The 18,922-nt window shown below is 39.0% G+C and overlaps 2 protein-coding genes across 3 annotated transcripts in view; both read left to right on the forward strand.

Annotated features, from left to right (window-relative positions):
- The first annotated feature begins 1,127 nt into the window (after positions 1-1,127).
- Positions 1,128-3,670, forward strand: NOP10 (NOP10 ribonucleoprotein). The gene is made up of 2 exons (XM_074289174.1): positions 1,128-1,309; positions 2,836-3,670. The coding sequence occupies exons 1-2, from the start codon at positions 1,256-1,258 to the stop codon at positions 2,974-2,976; spliced, it is 195 nt and encodes a 64-aa protein (XP_074145275.1). The 5' UTR covers positions 1,128-1,255; the 3' UTR covers positions 2,977-3,670.
- Positions 3,671-11,282: 7,612 nt separating this feature from the next.
- SLC12A6 (solute carrier family 12 member 6) overlaps positions 11,283-18,922 on the forward strand; it is a 98,778-nt gene continuing 91,138 nt past the window's right edge. The window contains exon 1 of one of the 2 annotated variants that reach the window (XM_074289169.1): positions 11,283-11,862. In XM_074289169.1, the coding sequence (XP_074145270.1) occupies positions 11,595-11,862 (268 nt within the window). In that variant the 5' untranslated portion in view covers positions 11,283-11,594. The remainder of the gene's footprint in view (positions 11,863-18,922) is intronic. The other variant, XM_074289170.1, reaches the window with a different exon arrangement.

Genomic DNA, 18,922 nt, shown 5'->3' on the forward strand with positions numbered 1-18,922 from the left:
AGAAACCAGGGCATTCTGTGGTGGGGGAGGGGAGAAAAGAGTGAGAGCAAGGCCGAGGAGCTCTGGAACATTCTATGGGAGGATGGCGGGGGTGGGAGGGAAGCAGGCTGGGAAGGCACGGATGGGCGTGGGCTCCTCTTAGAATTGGAGCTCTACCTCAGACATTACCAGCTGAATGAGTCTGACTGGGCAAATCACTTAACTTTGCAGCCTCAGTTTCCACATCTGTATAACGAGGGAATCGGACAATGAGGCCCCTTCCAGTTCCCTTTCCCTCTAGGAAACAAGGAGTTGGGCCTAGATGGGCACTTCCGGCTCTCAGTCGGTGATCCCACGGGAGTGGGCCACGAGGTCGCCTCCAGACCAGGACCCAGAAACTCACCTTCTCGGACTATTATTTGGGATTACGTTTCTCGGATTTCCCAGGTTAAACCCCTTCCCAGTCCTCCACGCCTTCATGTTTCTTCTTCTCTTCGGACTTTTCCCCCCACCATCCTTAGGCTCCTACTTTCATCTCGTTTTCCCGCTCTCCACATGCAGGAGGCAGTCACCAGGCCCTAGATTGCGCTCTTGGCTGGCGCCCCCACTTACCAGCCGGGTGACCTTGAACAAGCTAATGAACTTGTGTGAGCTTCAGTCTCCTCATCTGGAAAAATGAAGCCTTTCACCCGGCTGCGCTTTTGGTTCTGAGACCTATGAACTTTCCAGACTTCAAAGCCGGGTCAAGGGTGGCTGGCGCTGCTTTTGGCGCCTGCACTGAGCTCCCCCTGTGTATTTAACCCCTGTAAGGTTCTAGGCTCTTCGGTGGAAGTACTTACTGTAGTGTGCATGCAGGGGGGATGCTCAAGACCTGGATTCAAAATATCACCTCTCTGTCCCTGAGGAAAGTGGGCAGACCTGAGTCAAGGGTAATGACTACCCCTGGCATTAGAAGCTTATTCTCCCTCCCTTTCCTAGACTCTCCACTATCCTATCCCAATCTCCAGGATAAGGATGCTCTCCCAATTGCAATCCCGGTGAGAGGACTCCCCCTTCAGGAGGGCAGGAGGAGAGCGCCAGGGACTACAACTCCCAGCATGCCCTCGGAAAGAGCGTTACTTCCCGGAAGTGTCCCTGGAGCAAACACGTGGTGCGTGAGGGCAGGCCTAGGCTTCCGAGGTTGTAGTTGGAGTCCAGGAGGCTAAGGCGGAGTGGTGGTGTCGCTGTAGCTCGGTATTTTCTGTGCCGGATCCGAGTTTCGATCGAATTGGCCGCGATGTTTCTGCAGTATTACCTGAACGAGCAAGGGGACCGGGTCTATACCCTAAAGGTAAGGGGGAAAGTTAAGGCCTGAGCGCTGGGGCTGGCCGGGAGGAAATCGCTGTGGGGGGGAGGGGGAAGCGGGACTGTGGATACTTAGGATAGCTAGACGCCCGGGAAGAAGTTAACTATTCGGGTCTGAAAAAGCCAACTTAAAGTCAACCGCCCGCAACGGAAGCTAGCAGCGCTCATTTACATGAAAGCTTCAAAGTTTGTAAGCTCTCTTACGCCTTTGGTCTTCGCCACAACCCGGGAAGTAGTATTACCGCTGAGGTGGAGAGAAGGGAATCCACTTGCCTGGTGAACCTTTTTTCTGGCGCAGGCCTTCATTTTTGTACTCTTTATGCCGAGATGGTCATGGGAAAGAAAAAAAAATTATTTGGGGGGAAAAAAAAGCAAGAGGAGCTCGAAGGTAGAAACTAATAGGGTAAATGTCTTTTAAGCGCCTACTTTGTGTCCACTCGCTTTGCTCGGCGCCGGAGATAAAAAAAGAGTTCTTTCCCTCAGAGAACTTACATTCTACTGGGGAAACCACCTGGTGGTGGGGAAAGTCTGCTGGCAGCTGGGAATCGGGATGGCTCTCCTGCTGGGATGCTATTTGTACTTTGGAGGAATTCTAGTTAAGGATTTCAAGTCTCCTTTTCCCCACTCTCCACTGAGTGCTTCACTGCATTGCCAGTAAACTTTATTAAAAATCTACTATGCACCAGGCTCTGGGATACAAAAAGAAAGAAAAGGCTGGAGCTCACAATCTAATGAATCAATCAAACACAGTTCTTGTCTGTTGTTAAATGCTTGCTGACTGATTGTGGGGCTTTGCTGAGCAATTTGGGGGGGTGGAGGGACCAAATAAATAACTTCATCCTTTTTACCTAACTGAACCTTTTCTGTCTTTTCTCTTTTTCTGGTCCAAATCAATCGGTAAACATTAAGTCTCTACTGTGCTAAGCATTGGGAAATATAAAAAGAGCCAAAAAACAGTTTGTGCTCTCAAAGAGCTTCCAATCTATTGAAGACAACATGCCAATAAATATATATATGACACAAGCTGTATACAGGACAAATAGTTAATTACTAAACAGGAGAGGGGGAAGGCACTTAAATTAAGTGAGATTGAGGATGGTTTCTTATAGAAGGTTGATTGGAACTTTAAAAAAGCCAGAACATGAGCCAGACGGAAAGTATGGGGAATCACCAGAGAAAATTCCTGGAGCCAAGAGGCTGATGTCACTGGATACTATCTATGTTGTAAGGAGGAGTAAGGAATAAGACTCAAAGAGTAAGTAGTAGCTAGGTTATAAAGAATTTGAAATGCCAAAAAATGTCTTCTGTATTTGATCCTGCAGGCAAGAGGAAGGTGCTGGAGTTTAAGTAGGAGGGTGACATGTACTGTACATTAGTAGTGAATGAAGGATGGATTGGAGTGAGGGAAGACTTTAGGCAGGTGAACCCACCAGCAGGCTGGGTAATAAGGGTCGGTATTAGAGTTGTGGCAGTGTCCTAGGAGGACTCAGTCTGTACTCTTTGTTCTAACAGAAAACAGACCCTGCAGGACAACAGACCTGTTCAGCTCATCCAGCCAGATTCTCCCCAGATGACAAGTATTCAAGACACCGGATTACTATCAAGAAGAGGTTCAAAGTTCTCATGACTCAACAAGCACGATTGGTACTTTGAGTTACCTTCACCTACTCCTATCCCCCTCCCCCCCCAAGCAATGGCAACCACCAAGAACTCTTTAACTGAAGAACCTTTTCCTAGTCCTCAGAGACGTCATTCAGGAACTCAAAATCTCACAATTTTGAAATTATTCCCTTTGTACACTTGCTTCTTAGAATGTAGTTTGAATTTGTCTGTGTTCTTTGTATTTGGTAACAATCAACTTAAGGTGAAAAAGCCTAAAATTGCCACATCTTTTCAACTAATGCTGTTAGCTATTAAAGCTAAAATGATTTAAAGATCTATTTTTCTTTAACTGGGGGCAGGAGAGTCTTGTCTGAATTGATCATAGTAAACTTAGGTGGCTCAGTGGATAAAGTGCTGGGTCTAGAGTCCGGATAACTTGATCTCAAATCTACAGCTTCAGACATGTAGTAGCAATGAGAGCCTGTGTAAGTTACTTAACCTAAGTTTGCCTCATTACCTCTGCTGTGAAATAGGGATAATAACAGCATCTAATTTGAAGAATTGTTGTGAAGATCAGATGATAATGTATTTGTTAAAAGGTGCTTACCACAGTACCTGGCATGTAGTCGATGCTATAGAAAAAGCTTATTACCCTTCCTGATCAGGAAATAATTATCTCTGTTTATTATTTTACAATACTAGAATATCTTCATCGGAATAAAAAATTTTCTTCCATAAAAATTAATTGACTTGCATTAGATGGTCTAGTTTCTTTTAGCTCAGAATTCTAACATCCTATTGATAACTCCTTATCTTCACCAAGAGATTATCTTTGTTACAAGGAAAACCTTTTGTAAACCCTGTGGCACCAGCATTCTCTGTAGTCTCAGTTTCTCCTAAATTCTGAACAGAGTGAAATTAACCAAAGAACCCTCATAAATGTTTGACACCCCTGCTGAAGATATTTATTAACTTGGTTTTCTATCCCTATAGCTTTATGTGTTTTTTCTGCTGGTTAGAAATTTGTTGGAACTACTAATTTTGTCTTTTTCTAAAGCTCAGGTTAATTTAAGAGAATAGTTTGTATGCAGTCTGACAACAGGTTTTCAGGTTGAGGATTAAGCAAACAGGAAGATTGAAAATAACAAGTTTAAATATTCTGATCAATCCTTGTCATGACAGAAAATAACATTTTAGGGCTATGTAGTAAACCCAAAGCAGGAAAGACTAGAGGTGACTCTTGATTCCTTAATTCTTGACCTTATTTCTCCCTCTCCTCTTAGGATGTAAGGGAACCATCCCCCTGTTCCTTAATGTAAATCTCTTTTGAAGTGTTGCCTACATAAAACTTAAATATGATTAAACCCCCAAGAAAATATGAAGATACAATTTTTTGACTCTTAATTTATCTAAATTCTTAAATTTAAATTGCCTTTAGTTCAAGACAATGGCTTTGCTTCCTGTCACCATTTGTTAATCTTTTACTTCCCAACTTTGAAATTACATGAAAGTAAGAATAATAATACTAAGTTAACATAATTAAGCTGGCAGTTATGTGACTTGGTGGATTTAGTGCTGGACCTGAATCAAAAAGATACTTGAGATACTTTCTAGCTGTGTGATCCTGGACAAGTCATTTAATCTCTGTATAGGGAAAGTAATGGCAAACCACTTCAGTATCTTTGACAAGAAAACCCTGTGGATAACTAGAGTTTTAGTCCATAGGGTCACAATCGGATATGACAAACACTGAACAACAAAACAAGATCATTGCTTGATATTTCAAGTGAGAACTAGAAATGGAAGATAAAGTATCTCTCATCATGAGATAGAGTATTCCTATAGGGAATACTAGGTGACTAATAATTGAGAATAGGGATGATAATGGGCACAAAGGGCAAACTCATTTGTAACCCTCAAAAAAAAAAATGTTAAAGTGACTAAGATAGCACAGTAAAATTAAGTGGAGTGTAGTGAGGTGATGATTACCAAGTCTTGGTGTTCCTGGCTATAAATCAACTGAAAGGCCCCTTCTCCAAAATGCTTAGGAAATCAATAAACATGCATTAAGCACCTTCTATATGCCAGAGGCTGCTAAGTGCTGGGGATATGAAAAGAGGAGAGGAAAAAAGTAAAGGTAGTATAAGTAGCATGCACTCAGGGTGACCTGTCTTAAACACTAACCATATGACCCTGAGAATTTCCCATAGCATCTCAGGCAGTCCCAGTTGACAAAATTTTAAAAAGTAAGGTTGGACTCTGGCCTCTAAAGTCCCTTTCAACTCTTAAAATGAATTAGGCTTTATTCTTTCTACCAAATGATATAAGTATCTTGCAGAACACACTTCAGGCAGACCAGCTTAGCTGGACTATTTTCAAAAAAGTATTAGGCATTGGGCTACCAAGACAAAAATGAGAAATAGTCCCCTCCCCTTAAGCAAGCTAATATTTTTATTGAATTCCATGTGTGAGGTTGTATTAGAACTATCTTTCAGCTTCCAATTTCAAAGGGATGGTTAAATGTGTTGCTAAATCAAGTATTATTCAGCCATCTCAATTATAGGTTGTGTGTCTTTGTGTTGGTCCAAAATGAATCTGCCACTGGTGAGAAAATTGCTTTGTGAAGAAAAAAATCTGAACTGTTGGGAAAAGTAGTATCCCAATTTTATATATCTCCCCTCCCCCCATTTCCACCAATCAGAAATTTGGACCCCAAGCCTGTTTTAAATTGGTTGTCATAAATTCTATTGCAAAGGGATAGAAAAACCTGTCTTAGATCTCACTTTCTGGCCAGTTATGCCAAGCAGCTTTACTAAAAAGTAAACTCAACTTTTGAGGATAAGAAGGCAATTACTGAAATGGGTGAGAATATTTTCCATACACAAGAAAATAATCATTCCATATTCTCTCATGGGGACTTTTGTGTTTAAATAATTTTTATTATACCAGAGAAGAAATAAATTGGTAGATAATTTGGGCTTTTCTCCGAAATATTCATTTTTTATATAAGAGTAGCAGTCTCATTTTAGATTGACATCTGGAGAGTTGTCAGATACATTTTTTTTAATAGCTTCTTATTTTTCAAATTATATGCAAAAAGTTTTCAACATTCACCCTTGAAAAACTTTGTTCAATGTTTTTCTCCCTCCCTCGTCACCTCCCTTGAATATCTCATCAAATACTATATTGTGATCCATATTCAATCCCCATTGTGGAAATACATTTTTTCAAAAAGAAAAAACCCTAAAGGATGTGAATTTGTTTACATTTTTTCAAAAAGAAAAAACCCTAAAGAATGTGAATTTGTTTATAGTTTACACACACACACACACACATATGTACACGAGTATGTGTGTGTTTATATACACCATGTTTGTGGCACTCTTTAAGCCATTCTCCCCAACTTGTACTTGGGGTTCCCTGGGAATTCAGGGTACTTAAGCTGTACTTCTGAAACTACAATTCATAAAACTCCAATAGTGTTTTTAATTTTAGTCAGAGGACATGATTAGCTCAAGACAAAGCCATTTAATGAAATGACACAGGGATAGTAGCAAAATATCCCATAAACCTGGAACATTCTGTTTCACAAATACAGTAAACAGGAAGAGTGGATGTCCATAGAGTTCTAAAATGGAAGCACACACATATAAGGAACACATGACTTTAACAAGTAATTCATGACCAATTCTGCATGCAATAAGTCTAATACAATTCATCTCCATTTGAATGCCACTCAGTTTATTATCTGCTGACTATATCCTTCAAGGACCCTGTATGCTACAATGACAATAGAGTTGTATGTGTATTTAGTCTAGACCTGTGATTTCTGTGTAGCTGCTGGTGTAAAATGTACTTATCCTGGTTCAGATCAACAAAGTGAGACTATATATTATCATTTTCTTTTCCAAGTCTTTGACCCTATTTGAGATTTTCTTGGTCATTTCCTTCTCCAGTTCATTTTACAAATGAGGAAACTGAAACAAAGGGTTAAGTTGCCTAGGGTCACACAGCTTGTTAAATGTCTGAGAGTATATTTGAACTCAGGAAGATGAGTTTCTGACCCCAGGACCAGTACTAAAATTTGCCACCTAATTGCAATTAAATCCAAGAGAATATGAGATTTTTGAGAGCAAGGACAAGGTCATTTTTCATTTGTGTACTCCCACCAAGAGGCACTATTATATAACAGAATTGGCTTTATAGAATTAAGTACTGACACAGAATGACCATTCCACATCAAGTTACTTAATCTGAAAATGCCCCAATTATTTTTTTTAATAGCTTTTTATTTTCAAAATGTATGCAAAGATCGTTTTCAACATTCATCCTTGCAAAACCTTGTGTTCCAAATTTTTCTCCCTTTGCCCTTCCCCCTTCCCGAGATAGCAAGTAATCCAATATATGTTAAACTTATGCAATTCTTTTATACATTTAAAATTTTTGTTAAATTGACCAAAGAATGAGAACTGAACTGGGTCAGCAACTTGCCTCTATCAATGTATGACCTTGAAGTGGCAACTGTTTCTCTAAGTTTGTTCATTCTTTGGTAAAATGAGAATCATAAAACTTGTCCCATTAATCTTGTACATAATTATATATGTGAAAGCACTTTGTACCTCATCTAGTGCTATACAAATTTAAAGTATTATCAGAAAAGTTAGTGATGTATTCAAATAAAGCTCTTAATGAGAGGAAAGCTGTCTAGACTAGTTGAAGGCACATGTTAACCTTTGGGGAAAGCAAAGGCTTCCCTATAATTTTGTAATTGAAAGTCTAAAATGGGTCAGAGCTGTGTGCAGCTTGAAAGTGGGCCAGAAGATAAGTGCTGTGGGACAGTGGAGAATGGAGATTTGAAAGCTATATGAAAGATTAGCTTCAACATTAAATGGAAATCCCATTCTCTAAATTATGGTAATCTATCTTTCTTACCTGGCTGAAAGAGCTGGATTCTTTTAAGTTTTGTGGGTCATTTGGAAATAAATAGGGTTTCCCTGGCTTAAACTGCAACCTAAAGTATTACTAAATCTGGATGTATATATTAATTTATTCCCAGGACTGTTTGCTTAATGCCATTCTGCCTAAACCAGATGTGAGGAAGCAGTCAAAACTGACCTCAAAGTACAAAAGTGGACATGCTGTGTCTGAGTTTAACATAAGCCAAATAACACCCAAATGAGAGTCTATTTATGTCAACTGATATTTATTGAACACCACGAAGTCACATACTGTAAAACAAGAATTTAAGTGGAATGGAAAGAACCTAGATCTGGGAGTTAGCAGATTATCTTCAGTTTCCCTTTCCAGCTCTTAAAATTATTCTGCTAATAAAAATACATTTCTTATTCCCAACAGAACATACAACCTTAATTTGGGTAGTAAGATTATAACAGTTATAAAACATCAACAAAAACCAACTAATATAATGCAAACCATGTATTAACAATACTTACCTTAAGGGTCCTATACTTTAGGGTTACAGTCTAACAATATTTTATGAGGGGACACCAAATAGTTTGTTATAAATTAGTTTTCAGTTGTGTGTTTCTGAACCCTGTGCCTCTCAGGCAATTGGGCAGTAATCGAAAAATAACTTTCATCAATTTTTAGACACTGATTTGGAGTCAAAAGACTTGAGATTTCAATTAGTGTTCTGCTATTTATTAGATGTGAATTTGGGCAATTTTTTTTTTCCCTTGAGGCTGGGGTTAAGTAACTTGCCCAGGGTCAACACAACTAGGAAGTGTGAAGTGTCAGACCACATTTGAACTCAGGTCCTCCTGAATTCAGGGCTGGTGCTCTATCCACTGCGCCACCTAGCTGCCCCCTTGGACAAGTTATTTAACCTCTGAATCTCAGTCTCCTCTTCTGTAAAATGCTATTCATAAATCTTAAAAGCTTTAGAAATTTAGTCCAGGGCAGCTAGGTGGTGCAGTGGATTGAGCACTAGCCCTGAATTCAGGAGGACCCTAGTTCAAATCTGGTCTCAGACACTTCACACTTCCTAACTGTGTGACCCTGGGCAAATCACTTAACCTCAGCCTCAAAAAAAAAAAAAAAAAAAAAAAGTTCAGCACTTTTACATCTGAAGAAACTGGAGCCTTTAGAAAGTCTTAAGTGGCAGTTAGGATAGAAACCTTATCTGACATCAAAATTAGTGACCTTTTTACCACACCTCTAGTATTAAATGAAATTCTAAGATCTATTCCAACTCTAAAATTCTAGGTTACTTCTATATGAGGTAATATGTGTTAACAGTGTAATGGGGAAAAAAGCACTGAATGTATTTCACCACCTGTGTGATCTTAAATCCCGTCACTTCTCCAGGACTGTTTCCTAATAATCAGAACCAACTCAAAAAAGTCCCTCCTCTTCCAGCTCTGATTCCTATTATCTCGCTCTCATAAACCAGAAATCTTTATCGATCTTTTCAAAGAATTCAGCGGTACAAGGCTATGCGAAGGTCAGTGTTGTCAAATTATCCGTGCATATGTTTTGAAAATAAAAAGCTTTAAAAAAAAATTAAAGAAAAAAAATCTGTGATAGCCACACTGGTGTTACTAGGGAAGAAACAACTTTAGAGCAGGAGGGAAGAGATCTTAATACCATCTAGTCCAGCTCTCATTTTACAATTCAGGAAAACGGAGCCTCGGGTAGGTTAAGTGAATTGCCCCATATCACAATGATATCATTGGTAGGATTTGGACTCTGGGCCTCTGACCCCAGAACTAGTAGTATTTCCACCACAATTAAATTTGGAAAGAATCCTAAAAACCATTTAGCTCAGCCGTTACGTATTACAGGTAAGTAAACTGAGACCCAGAAATAGACTTGCCTACGGTTCCTACTCTTCCCGGTGCAAGGGTCCTTCCACTATACTCCTAGGTTGACAGCTGATTCCTTTTTGCCACTCACTCCGCCTCTTATTTCTCGAGGTCCCTTTCCCCTGCCCATGTCCAACTCAGCCGTTTTTCCCGAGAGGCTCCCCTCCCCTCCCTCCTCTCCAGCCACAGTTATCCTGCGCCCTCCCTCCACCCGAGGTCCTGGAGCAAGGTACAATAGTACGCCCCCTAGTGGGCGCGCCAAGGACAGCCCATAGTGCTCCAACTTCAGTGCCGGTTGGCGAGGCGGAAGTGCACAAGCCAAAGGCCTGGAGGGGATAGGGAGGGGCCGATGAGACCTTTTTCCGTTCTTCGGAACGTTCCCCGCTGTCCCATCACACGCTCTATCCCAGCCCGTTAGCCTCGAACTGGAGCTGTTCGAAAACAGAAAGTGGAAGAAGAGTCTTCGGTGGCTCGAACCCAACCAATGCGTAAGAGACGAAGGGAGCGACTTTTTCGGCGGATGCCGACGGGCAGACGGACCTCCGAACAAGATTGTGCGCGTCCTTCTCCCCATTTAGTTTCTCCATCCTCCCCCGGCGAGACCGACGCGTCAAGCCCCGCCTCCTTGGCCCTAAGTTGCCGCGGCTGAAACAGTTACCCGTCTAGTAAACAACCGCTGCGCGCGCATCCCACATCAGCTGGGCTCCTGTGATCTCAGCACCTGATAGAAAGATCCTCCTCTTGTTTCTCTTCCTCCTCCCCCTCCTCCTCTTCCTCCTCCTCTTCGCCCTTTCCTCCATCCTTGGCTCTCTCGGAACCGGGGGACAACCCGCGTTGTCATCTCCTCTAACCGAGACCCGAAGAGACGCAGCGTCTGCCGGAGGAAGGCTGGCGAGGGGCTGAGCTGTGTCGGGCCCTGGTAGGGAGAGGAAGTCTCCTGGGAGAGGAAGGGGGCCCTGTCCTGTCACCAGCAGGGGAAGCCCAGTGAGCGAGCCGTCGGCGGACTCGACTGATGACTGGGGACGATCCACCTGCCACATCCTTGACCCGCAGCCTGGGCTGGGTCTGCCCGCTAGCTTTTTTCTCCCAGATCCCAGTGTGACCTCGCTGCCTGGAGAACAACGGGCAGGCTGCCCTTGCACACCCTCCTGTGGCCGGGCACCTTTTGGATCCTCTCTGCTCCTTGGCCCCCTCTTCCTCTTCCTTTCCTCCTCTTCTGCCTCTCCCGTCTTCTTCCACCTCCATCAAAGTGGTGTGGGATATTTTTCCCGTTATGCATGCGCACCTTTTCCACCAGACCCAAGTGGATTACCTGCCTCAAAAACATCGGGTGTCGCTGCACACGCCTCCTCCCTGCCAGACCTGTGGGGTATTCACCTGATACACACAACAGGTGGCGGGGTGTGCACCTTCTGGTAACCAGATCCATGCTATGTTCACCTGATAACGGTGGTCCTGCACGTTTCTTCCGCAACTAAAACCCCGGGATACTCATAACGACTACCTCAGCCAGAACCTGGGGGAGAGCCAGGAGGGAGAAGGGTAGTGTCACTCACCTAACCAGAGACTATGGCTGGGAGCCTTGAACACAGGGCCAAGGGAGCTCTTTAGATACCTACTCATTCCGAAGGAACGAAGTTCCACACAATTGCGTTTTTCCCCCAGACATTTGTGTATTTGGCTAGTGCTCTGGGACAGTTTTTTGATTAGCGGTATCCATATTTGGGTTGATTTGTGTTGATTCAAGGATTGAGTTTATTTCTAACGTCAAGATTAAAAGTAATCTCCATAGAAGGATTTTTGGTTTTGTTTTGCTATTTTCTTGTTCTTAAAAAAAAAAAAAAAATGCATCCTCCAGAAACCACCACCAAGATGGCTTCAGTTCGGTTTATGGTGACACCGACAAAAATCGATGACATTCCAGGTTTGTCAGACACCAGCCCGGACCTCAGCTCTCGTTCCAGTTCCCGGGTTCGGTTTAGCTCCCGGGAAAGTGTGCCCGAAACCAGCCGGAGTGAGCCGATGAGTGAAATGTCCGGGGCCACCACCTCACTGGCGACCATAGCTGTGGATGCAGCCAGTGACCGGACTTCCAATCCCCGAGATACAGAAGGTAAGGGAACAACCGAGAAGAATGTTGTAGCTACTCTCTTTAACCAGGGGGCTTACCAACTTGCCAAATTTTTCTATTAGTCTTTAGGTGAGACTGACACTTTGCTGGCAGAACCATAGGAAGCTTTTTCACTGTGAAGGAAATCTAGAGCTTGGAGGCTGTTGGCCTTGTGGGCATAAGTATCTAACTAGATAAACTGCTGTTGTGTATGTAGCAAACTCTTGAATTCTTTATTTTCCTCAAGATCAATTGAAATGTTTTCTGCTTAAGAGAAGATAGCAAATAGCTAATTTTTTCTTTTTCTGTTCTGTTGGTTATGAAATCCAGGAGGTTGTACTTGGTTTTGGGATTGATTAAGCAGTGATCCTATTTTGGATTTATAAGGTACCTTTTCTCTAGAGGGTTCAGAATGTTATTATATAGTATAATATCATTTATCTTCCAATATACTTTCTAAGTCGTTCTCATTTTCCAAAAAGGCTGAAATGTAAAGTATTTGCACAAGATTATGTAAGGTTAGGGAAGGTAGCAGTTATTGCCCAGTTCTGGACCAGTGTTTCTCAAAACAGTTCTGTAGAGACTGTGGAAATTTATTTCCAAATAACCTCTTCCCCTTTAAATAACAGATAAGCTCTTTTGACTTTCCTCCCTTTTCATAGCAATAGTACACAAGTCATATATAACTTGTACTTGACGGTTCTTCCTTTTTTCTTCCTAACATGGTATTGTGGGTCATAACACAAGTTATAGAATAGAAAAGTTTTAGAACCACTGTGATATGCTGTCTTTGGTTTCCATTGTTTGTTGCATATTTACTAGACTGGACCTTTTTGTGAAGTTTCTCTTAAGTTTCTTAAAGATAACTTTTTTTTTTTTTAAAGGTCAGAGGTTAGTCTGACCCCACCATAGAAGGAGGTACCAGCCTGTCACCTGGAAGGAGTTTTAAACTAGCTGGATTTGGCGTTATTTTTATATTATTTTACTGTAATTTAAATCATAGGCACCAGCCACCCAGCTGAATTGTATAAACTTCTGAAAGAAGGTCTATTTTATCATTTTCTGGGTTCAGAAATCTTACAAAACAACAAAAGATGAAAGAAACCAGAATTATTTTAGTTCTTAATTCCATTGTTTTTTTTTTCTAAACAAGAGAAGGTTGGTTTATTTCAATCACAGAATTTGTTTCTTTGATTAGCTCACCTTCTATGGAGATGGAGTTAAGGCTTGATAATTTTGAACTATAAAATGTAAGATTTAGATAATTAATAAAGGCTATTTAAAATCAGCTACATAATATTCTAAGCTCCTTTTATTATTTTTAGCCTTTAAAAATGTATTTTGTATTGTTTCTTTGTTTTTATCCATCATACTGTATTTAGTTTATAAGTCTAAGGAACCTTGTGAACTTACAAATGAATGGTACTCAATAAAGTTTGAATGTATTTTATAACTGAAGTCAAATACTCATGTACTCATGTAGCTGAGTGCCAAATTACCTTTCATATTTTCATCAGTTGGATTATAATCATCATCTTAACTATTTTTTTTTCAGATAGTATGTAATTTTTTGCAGAACTAGATTTTTTTTTCAGGACTGCTATTATCATAGCTTTGAATATTCTTTAACAGACTTTAGTACATGTGATTGGTTTCATATTATGGATGCAGAATTAGGAAAAATGAATGTGACACCCAAATCACACACCAGTGCGAATATGGAATTTATAGCATAACTCTCTTTGACAGTAATGTCAATTATCCAGTCTCCTCAGATAAGAGGAATAAGGAATGCTTTATGTCTTTGAAATGTTTGAAAAATCTAATGATTTTTATTTTCTTCTTTTTTCTGGATACTAGCTTTCTATTTTCTTCAATTTTTTTTCTCCATTCTTGGGAATCATTATTGTGACAGCATCCAGTACAAATTTTCCTATTTTCTTGAATGTCCTATGTGTATTGTTCAAGGTGGTAATGGAATAAACAAAGTAAAAAAAAAAAAAAATCTTAGCACTATCTTTGGGTCTACAACTAGACAAAACTCAAGGTGGTAATGGAATAAACAAAGTAAAAAAAAAAAATCTTAGCACTATCCTTGGGTCTATAACTAGACAAAACTTGGTATATAAGTCACCAAATATTTAACTAATTGTTCAGGTATGTGCAGAGCACTGTGCTTGGTGCACAGTACAAATACAAAGTTTTAATAAAATTACTTTCCTCTTAGAGATTATAGTCTGGAAGGGCAATATGACATCTCCAATGTAATACAAAGTAATACATGATAGACTGCATGATGTAGAGGAGAGACATCTTTAGAATCAGCATCTATTGGTCTCAAGTCCAAATTCTGATAATATACTGGATTTGTTAACTGGGATGAGTCATTTAAACAATGTCTCATTCAGTTCTCTAAAATTATAAATTGATTGACATTTTCAAGTTTGCATTAGAAAGGGAAGACTCCCTTCATCTATAAAAATCACAGATTTAGAACCAAAACTATAATAAATGATAAATGCATTAAAAAAGTATAAATGAAGAATTGAGGTCCTTCAGAAAGGAAGATTAGCTGGGGTGGTCAGATGTAGTGTTTGAATTCTGTTTTAATCAGAGGAAAACAGAAAAACAAGTGATTCCAGATTTAGGGAATGATGTGAAAAGTCAAGGAAGCATAAAAATATAAGGAATGGCAAGTAGTCTAGTTTGGCTGGAACTTAGAATATATCTGGAGGAGCAATATGAGAAATGGCAAAAGTACAGAGTTAGCATGTTTTGAACGGCTTTAGGTGCCATAGACTGACTTATAGCTACATTTCTGTCATCTACCAGCTGTAATGTAACTTCAAGCAAGGCTCTTAACACACCTAAGTTTATTACCCTCAACTATAAAATAGGAATAACTACACTTGTGTTAACTACCTTAGGCATTAGTTTTGAGGCATCAAATGAAAGAATACATGTGTACTACATGGTAAATTTTTTAAATTGTTTTTTTCAATTAATAAAATTCTATTTTTTCTCCCTCAGATCTCCTCTTCCCCTCCTCTCCCTCAAAAAAAGGAAAACCTCTCTAATAGATATGAATAGACAAGAAAGACAAACTCCCCCATGGTCTATTTTCAAAAATGTTTCTCATTCTCACCTGGAGTCTGTCAGGAGATAGGTAGCATACCTCATAAGTGGTTCTCTGAATCAAGTGGTTTTTTTGTTTGTTTGTTTGTTTTTGGTGTTGCAACACTGGACAGAATTATTAAATCAAAATTTTTTGTCTTACAGTGTTATTTGTAAGTAAATAGTAAGCTGCTGTTTTCATTATTAATTTCAACCCCATAACTTCTTCCTTATCTTCTAAAATCTATTTAAAATGTAAATAAAATTCTGTGGATTTTTCTATTTTTTAACTTCCTTGATTCTTTCATTGCTCTGTCATTGGTAGTATTCTACTTCTTTCCCATAAATATCACATTTTCCCCAAAATTTCTCCTGTGAGAGAATTTTTCTGTCTAATATTCTAGCTACTGGGAAGAGCAATTTATTTATAATATTTGCCTTATGTACTTATTTTTAAGTTGCCCGTAAAATTTTTAATATCCATTCTTATAGCTTAACTTTTTCATCTTGCTGTTACCCTTCTGAGAAGATGTTTTAATAACTTTATATTTTAATTATAGGTGCAACTTGTATTCTATTATGCTTGTATTTTAATTCAGTTGACTAAACGTGAAAAATAAAACCATCAAGACAGACTGGATGAAGCCAGATTATAGAAGATTTTAAATCTCAGTTTAAGAGTGTAATTAATCCCATAGACATTTGGCAAAAAACTGAAGTATTTTGAACAGAAAAGTGATATAATCAAACCTGTATCTTAATTTTGTATCTTAGGAAGATTGGAGGGTGGGAGAATGCAGCTATATTGTTTATGAATTGTAAAGGATACAAAATGAAAGCAAGGAACAATTAGAAGCATATTAAAATAATTCAGTCAAGACATGATGAAGCCTAAACTAAAGTGGTAGCTGTGTGATGCAAGAGATGTTAATGATGTAGAACTGACAAGATTTGGTAAATGATTGGATATGAGGAAGAGGAAAGAATTGACTTGATTCCAGGAGTATGAGAGGTGATGCTCCCAACAGAAATAGTACTTTATGGAGGAGAGATTGACTTAGGGCAGAAGACTATGTTGTTTCACACATGTATAAGTTTAAGGTACCCAAGGAATGCCCAGGAGGAGATATACAGCATTCAATTGATTATGCATAGAGTACAAAGAGATAAGGACTGAATTGTAGAGATTTTTGGAGTTATTTGCATAGAAATGATAACCCATGGGAGCTAATGAGATCTAGGAAGAGATAGTGAAAACTGGAGACTGAAAATCCAGGTCAGTCCCCTAAGGAAACATCTAGGGGAGAAAAAGAGATGTATTGTAAGCCAATAAAACAAGCTTGAGGGAGAAATAGCCAGATAGAAGAATAGATTGGAGAGTTTGGTCACAGAAATCGAGAGAGGAAGGAGTGTCCAATGTGGACAATTCTTTCTAGGAGTTTAGGAATAAAAGGAAGAGATAAGGAGTGATAGCTTGAGGGGAGGGGAGAATCAATTGAGGGTTTTTTCACAGTTGTGTTGATGGGGAAAGAGATTGAAGATGATCAAGACTGAGGATATTCTAGGAGGTTTGCTCCTGAAGGAGATGAAATGAGATTGGGATTCAGAACTCTTGTATAGTAGTAGGCCTGTAGAAGTCCCATCTCTTCAGACAAGGACAAAGGATAAGTGGAGATATAAGGGGTTTCGAGGTATTGAGTGGGGAGAGAAAACTCACCTCACATCTTCTTTTTCTTAGTAAAATAAGAAAAGAGGACCTCTTTCACTTATTTCTCAATCCCTCGCAGTATAGCTTTTGACCTCGTAATTTAAAACTACTCCCTCCATAGTTAGTAGTGATCTCTCAAATCATCATATCCAATGTTTTCTGAGTTTTCATCCTCCTTGATCTCTCTGTAGCATATGACAGTGTCAACTACTCTCCTCTCCTGGATATGTTCTCTTCTCTATGTTTTCCTGACATTTTTCTCTGTTTTTTTTTTTTTTTTCCTACATCTGTCTAAATACTACTACTCAATTTGCATTACTTGATCATCCATATTCCATCTCATAATTTTGTGGCCTATCTTCCCTTCTTCTGCTTTTATTTTTTCTCCTTCTCTTCCCCCACACCTCTTATTTTTTCTTTCTCTCCTACCCCCTGCCCAGTCTATTCCTTCCTTCCTCTCTTTTTTTCCTTCCCTCTTTCCCTGTCAGTTTTCCTAGATTCAATTATGATCATTTTGTAGATCTACATATCTATTTCTGATCTCTTATTTGGCCTCCAAGCTCACATTACCAATTGCCTATTGAGAGTTTTCAACTGGACTAATAGATACCTCATAGTTAACATAGCCAAGTAAATAAGTAATAGAAATATAGGCATATATGTTTCTCAAAACCTCCTCTTTCTTACTTTCCTATTTCCATGGAGGCTATCTTTATTCCTCTAATCCCAAGGACTCTCCTTTACCTTCTACATCTTCTTAATCACTCATATCTATTCCCTTCTCATTATTCACATGCTAATAACTATAGTCAGGTCTTTATCACCTTTTAATTGGACTATTTTGATAGCCTTTTAATTGGTCTCTTTGCTTTCTACCTCTCTTCTCTCTAATCCACACTCCACTTAGCTGTTAAAGTAGTGGCATTAAAGCACAGATAGCTCCAAAGGCTGATAACTATTTCTTGGATCAATTTAATAAAAATTTTAATGATTAACATCTATATAGTATTAACTATGTGTTAGGCACTGTGCTGAGCTTTTTATAACTCATTTGATCATCACCACAATCTTGGGAAGTAGATATTATTATCCCCATTTTACAGATGAGGAAACTGACAGAGATTAGCATTTACCCAGGATCACAGTGCCTGAAGTCACATTTAAACTCAGGTCTTTCTGATTTCAGGCCCAGTTTTCTATCTACTGTACTACCTAGTTGCCCAAATACAAAAACATGTTTAAATCTCTTCACCAACTGATCCAACCTAACTTTCCAGATTTATTGTGCCCTCCCCTCCAAACATTTTGTAAATTAGCCAAATTACATCACTTGCCATTCTTTATAAGTGACATTCTACCTTCTCTTTCTTTGCCTTTTTTATAGCTTTTTTTTTCCCAATAATAATCTTCCTTGCCACCTTCCCACTTCCTTCTTTACTTCATTGAGAAAGAAGGAAAAATAAACCTCCTGTTATAAACAGCTGGAATTAAACCAAAGAAACTCCCTCTCAATATTCACTGAGTATATTACCTCTCTATTATAACATCCATCATGAATCCTCTGGAATGATTGAATGCAATTTCTGAGTCTCTAAAGTTGCTTATCTTTTCAATATTATAGTTCTGTTTATTTCACTCTATATCAGTTTATATAAATCTTCTGAGATTTCTCTTATAACTATTGCCTTCATCATTTCTTTCAGCACCATAATATCCTATCATACCTATATGCTATAACTTGTTAAACCATTCCCAAAATGATAGGCACCTTCCCAGTTTTATTTCTTTGCTGCCAAAAAAAAAAAAAAAAAAAAAAAGTTGATTATATCTGGATGTATTCTTTGTTTTCATTAGGACTAATCTTTCCTTTATTCTGCTCTCATTCCAATTTCCCATCACTTTTTCCTCTTTCCTGTTTTCTTATTCAACAAAATGTATTTTTATGTCCAATTGTGTGTATATTCTTTCCTCCTTTATCTATTTTTGAGTTTCATCCATTTTCCCTACTCTTTCCCTATTATTTATATTGACTTCTATTTTTAATACTCTGCTTATGTAAGATGACTTTCTATAACCTTCCTTTTCCTTTCTCATCCTAATGTATTTCTTTTCTTCTCCTTTTCCATTTTTCTCTTTAAGATCATCAAAACATAACAGAATCAAAACCACTTCTATGACCTTTTATGATGATATAGGGTGATGATTAAGTATAAAAACTTTCTTTCCTTCATCCCTTTTATT

This window comes from Sminthopsis crassicaudata, chromosome 2 (assembly GCF_048593235.1).
Source record: "Sminthopsis crassicaudata isolate SCR6 chromosome 2, ASM4859323v1, whole genome shotgun sequence".
Taxonomy (NCBI): Eukaryota; Metazoa; Chordata; class Mammalia; order Dasyuromorphia; family Dasyuridae; genus Sminthopsis; species Sminthopsis crassicaudata.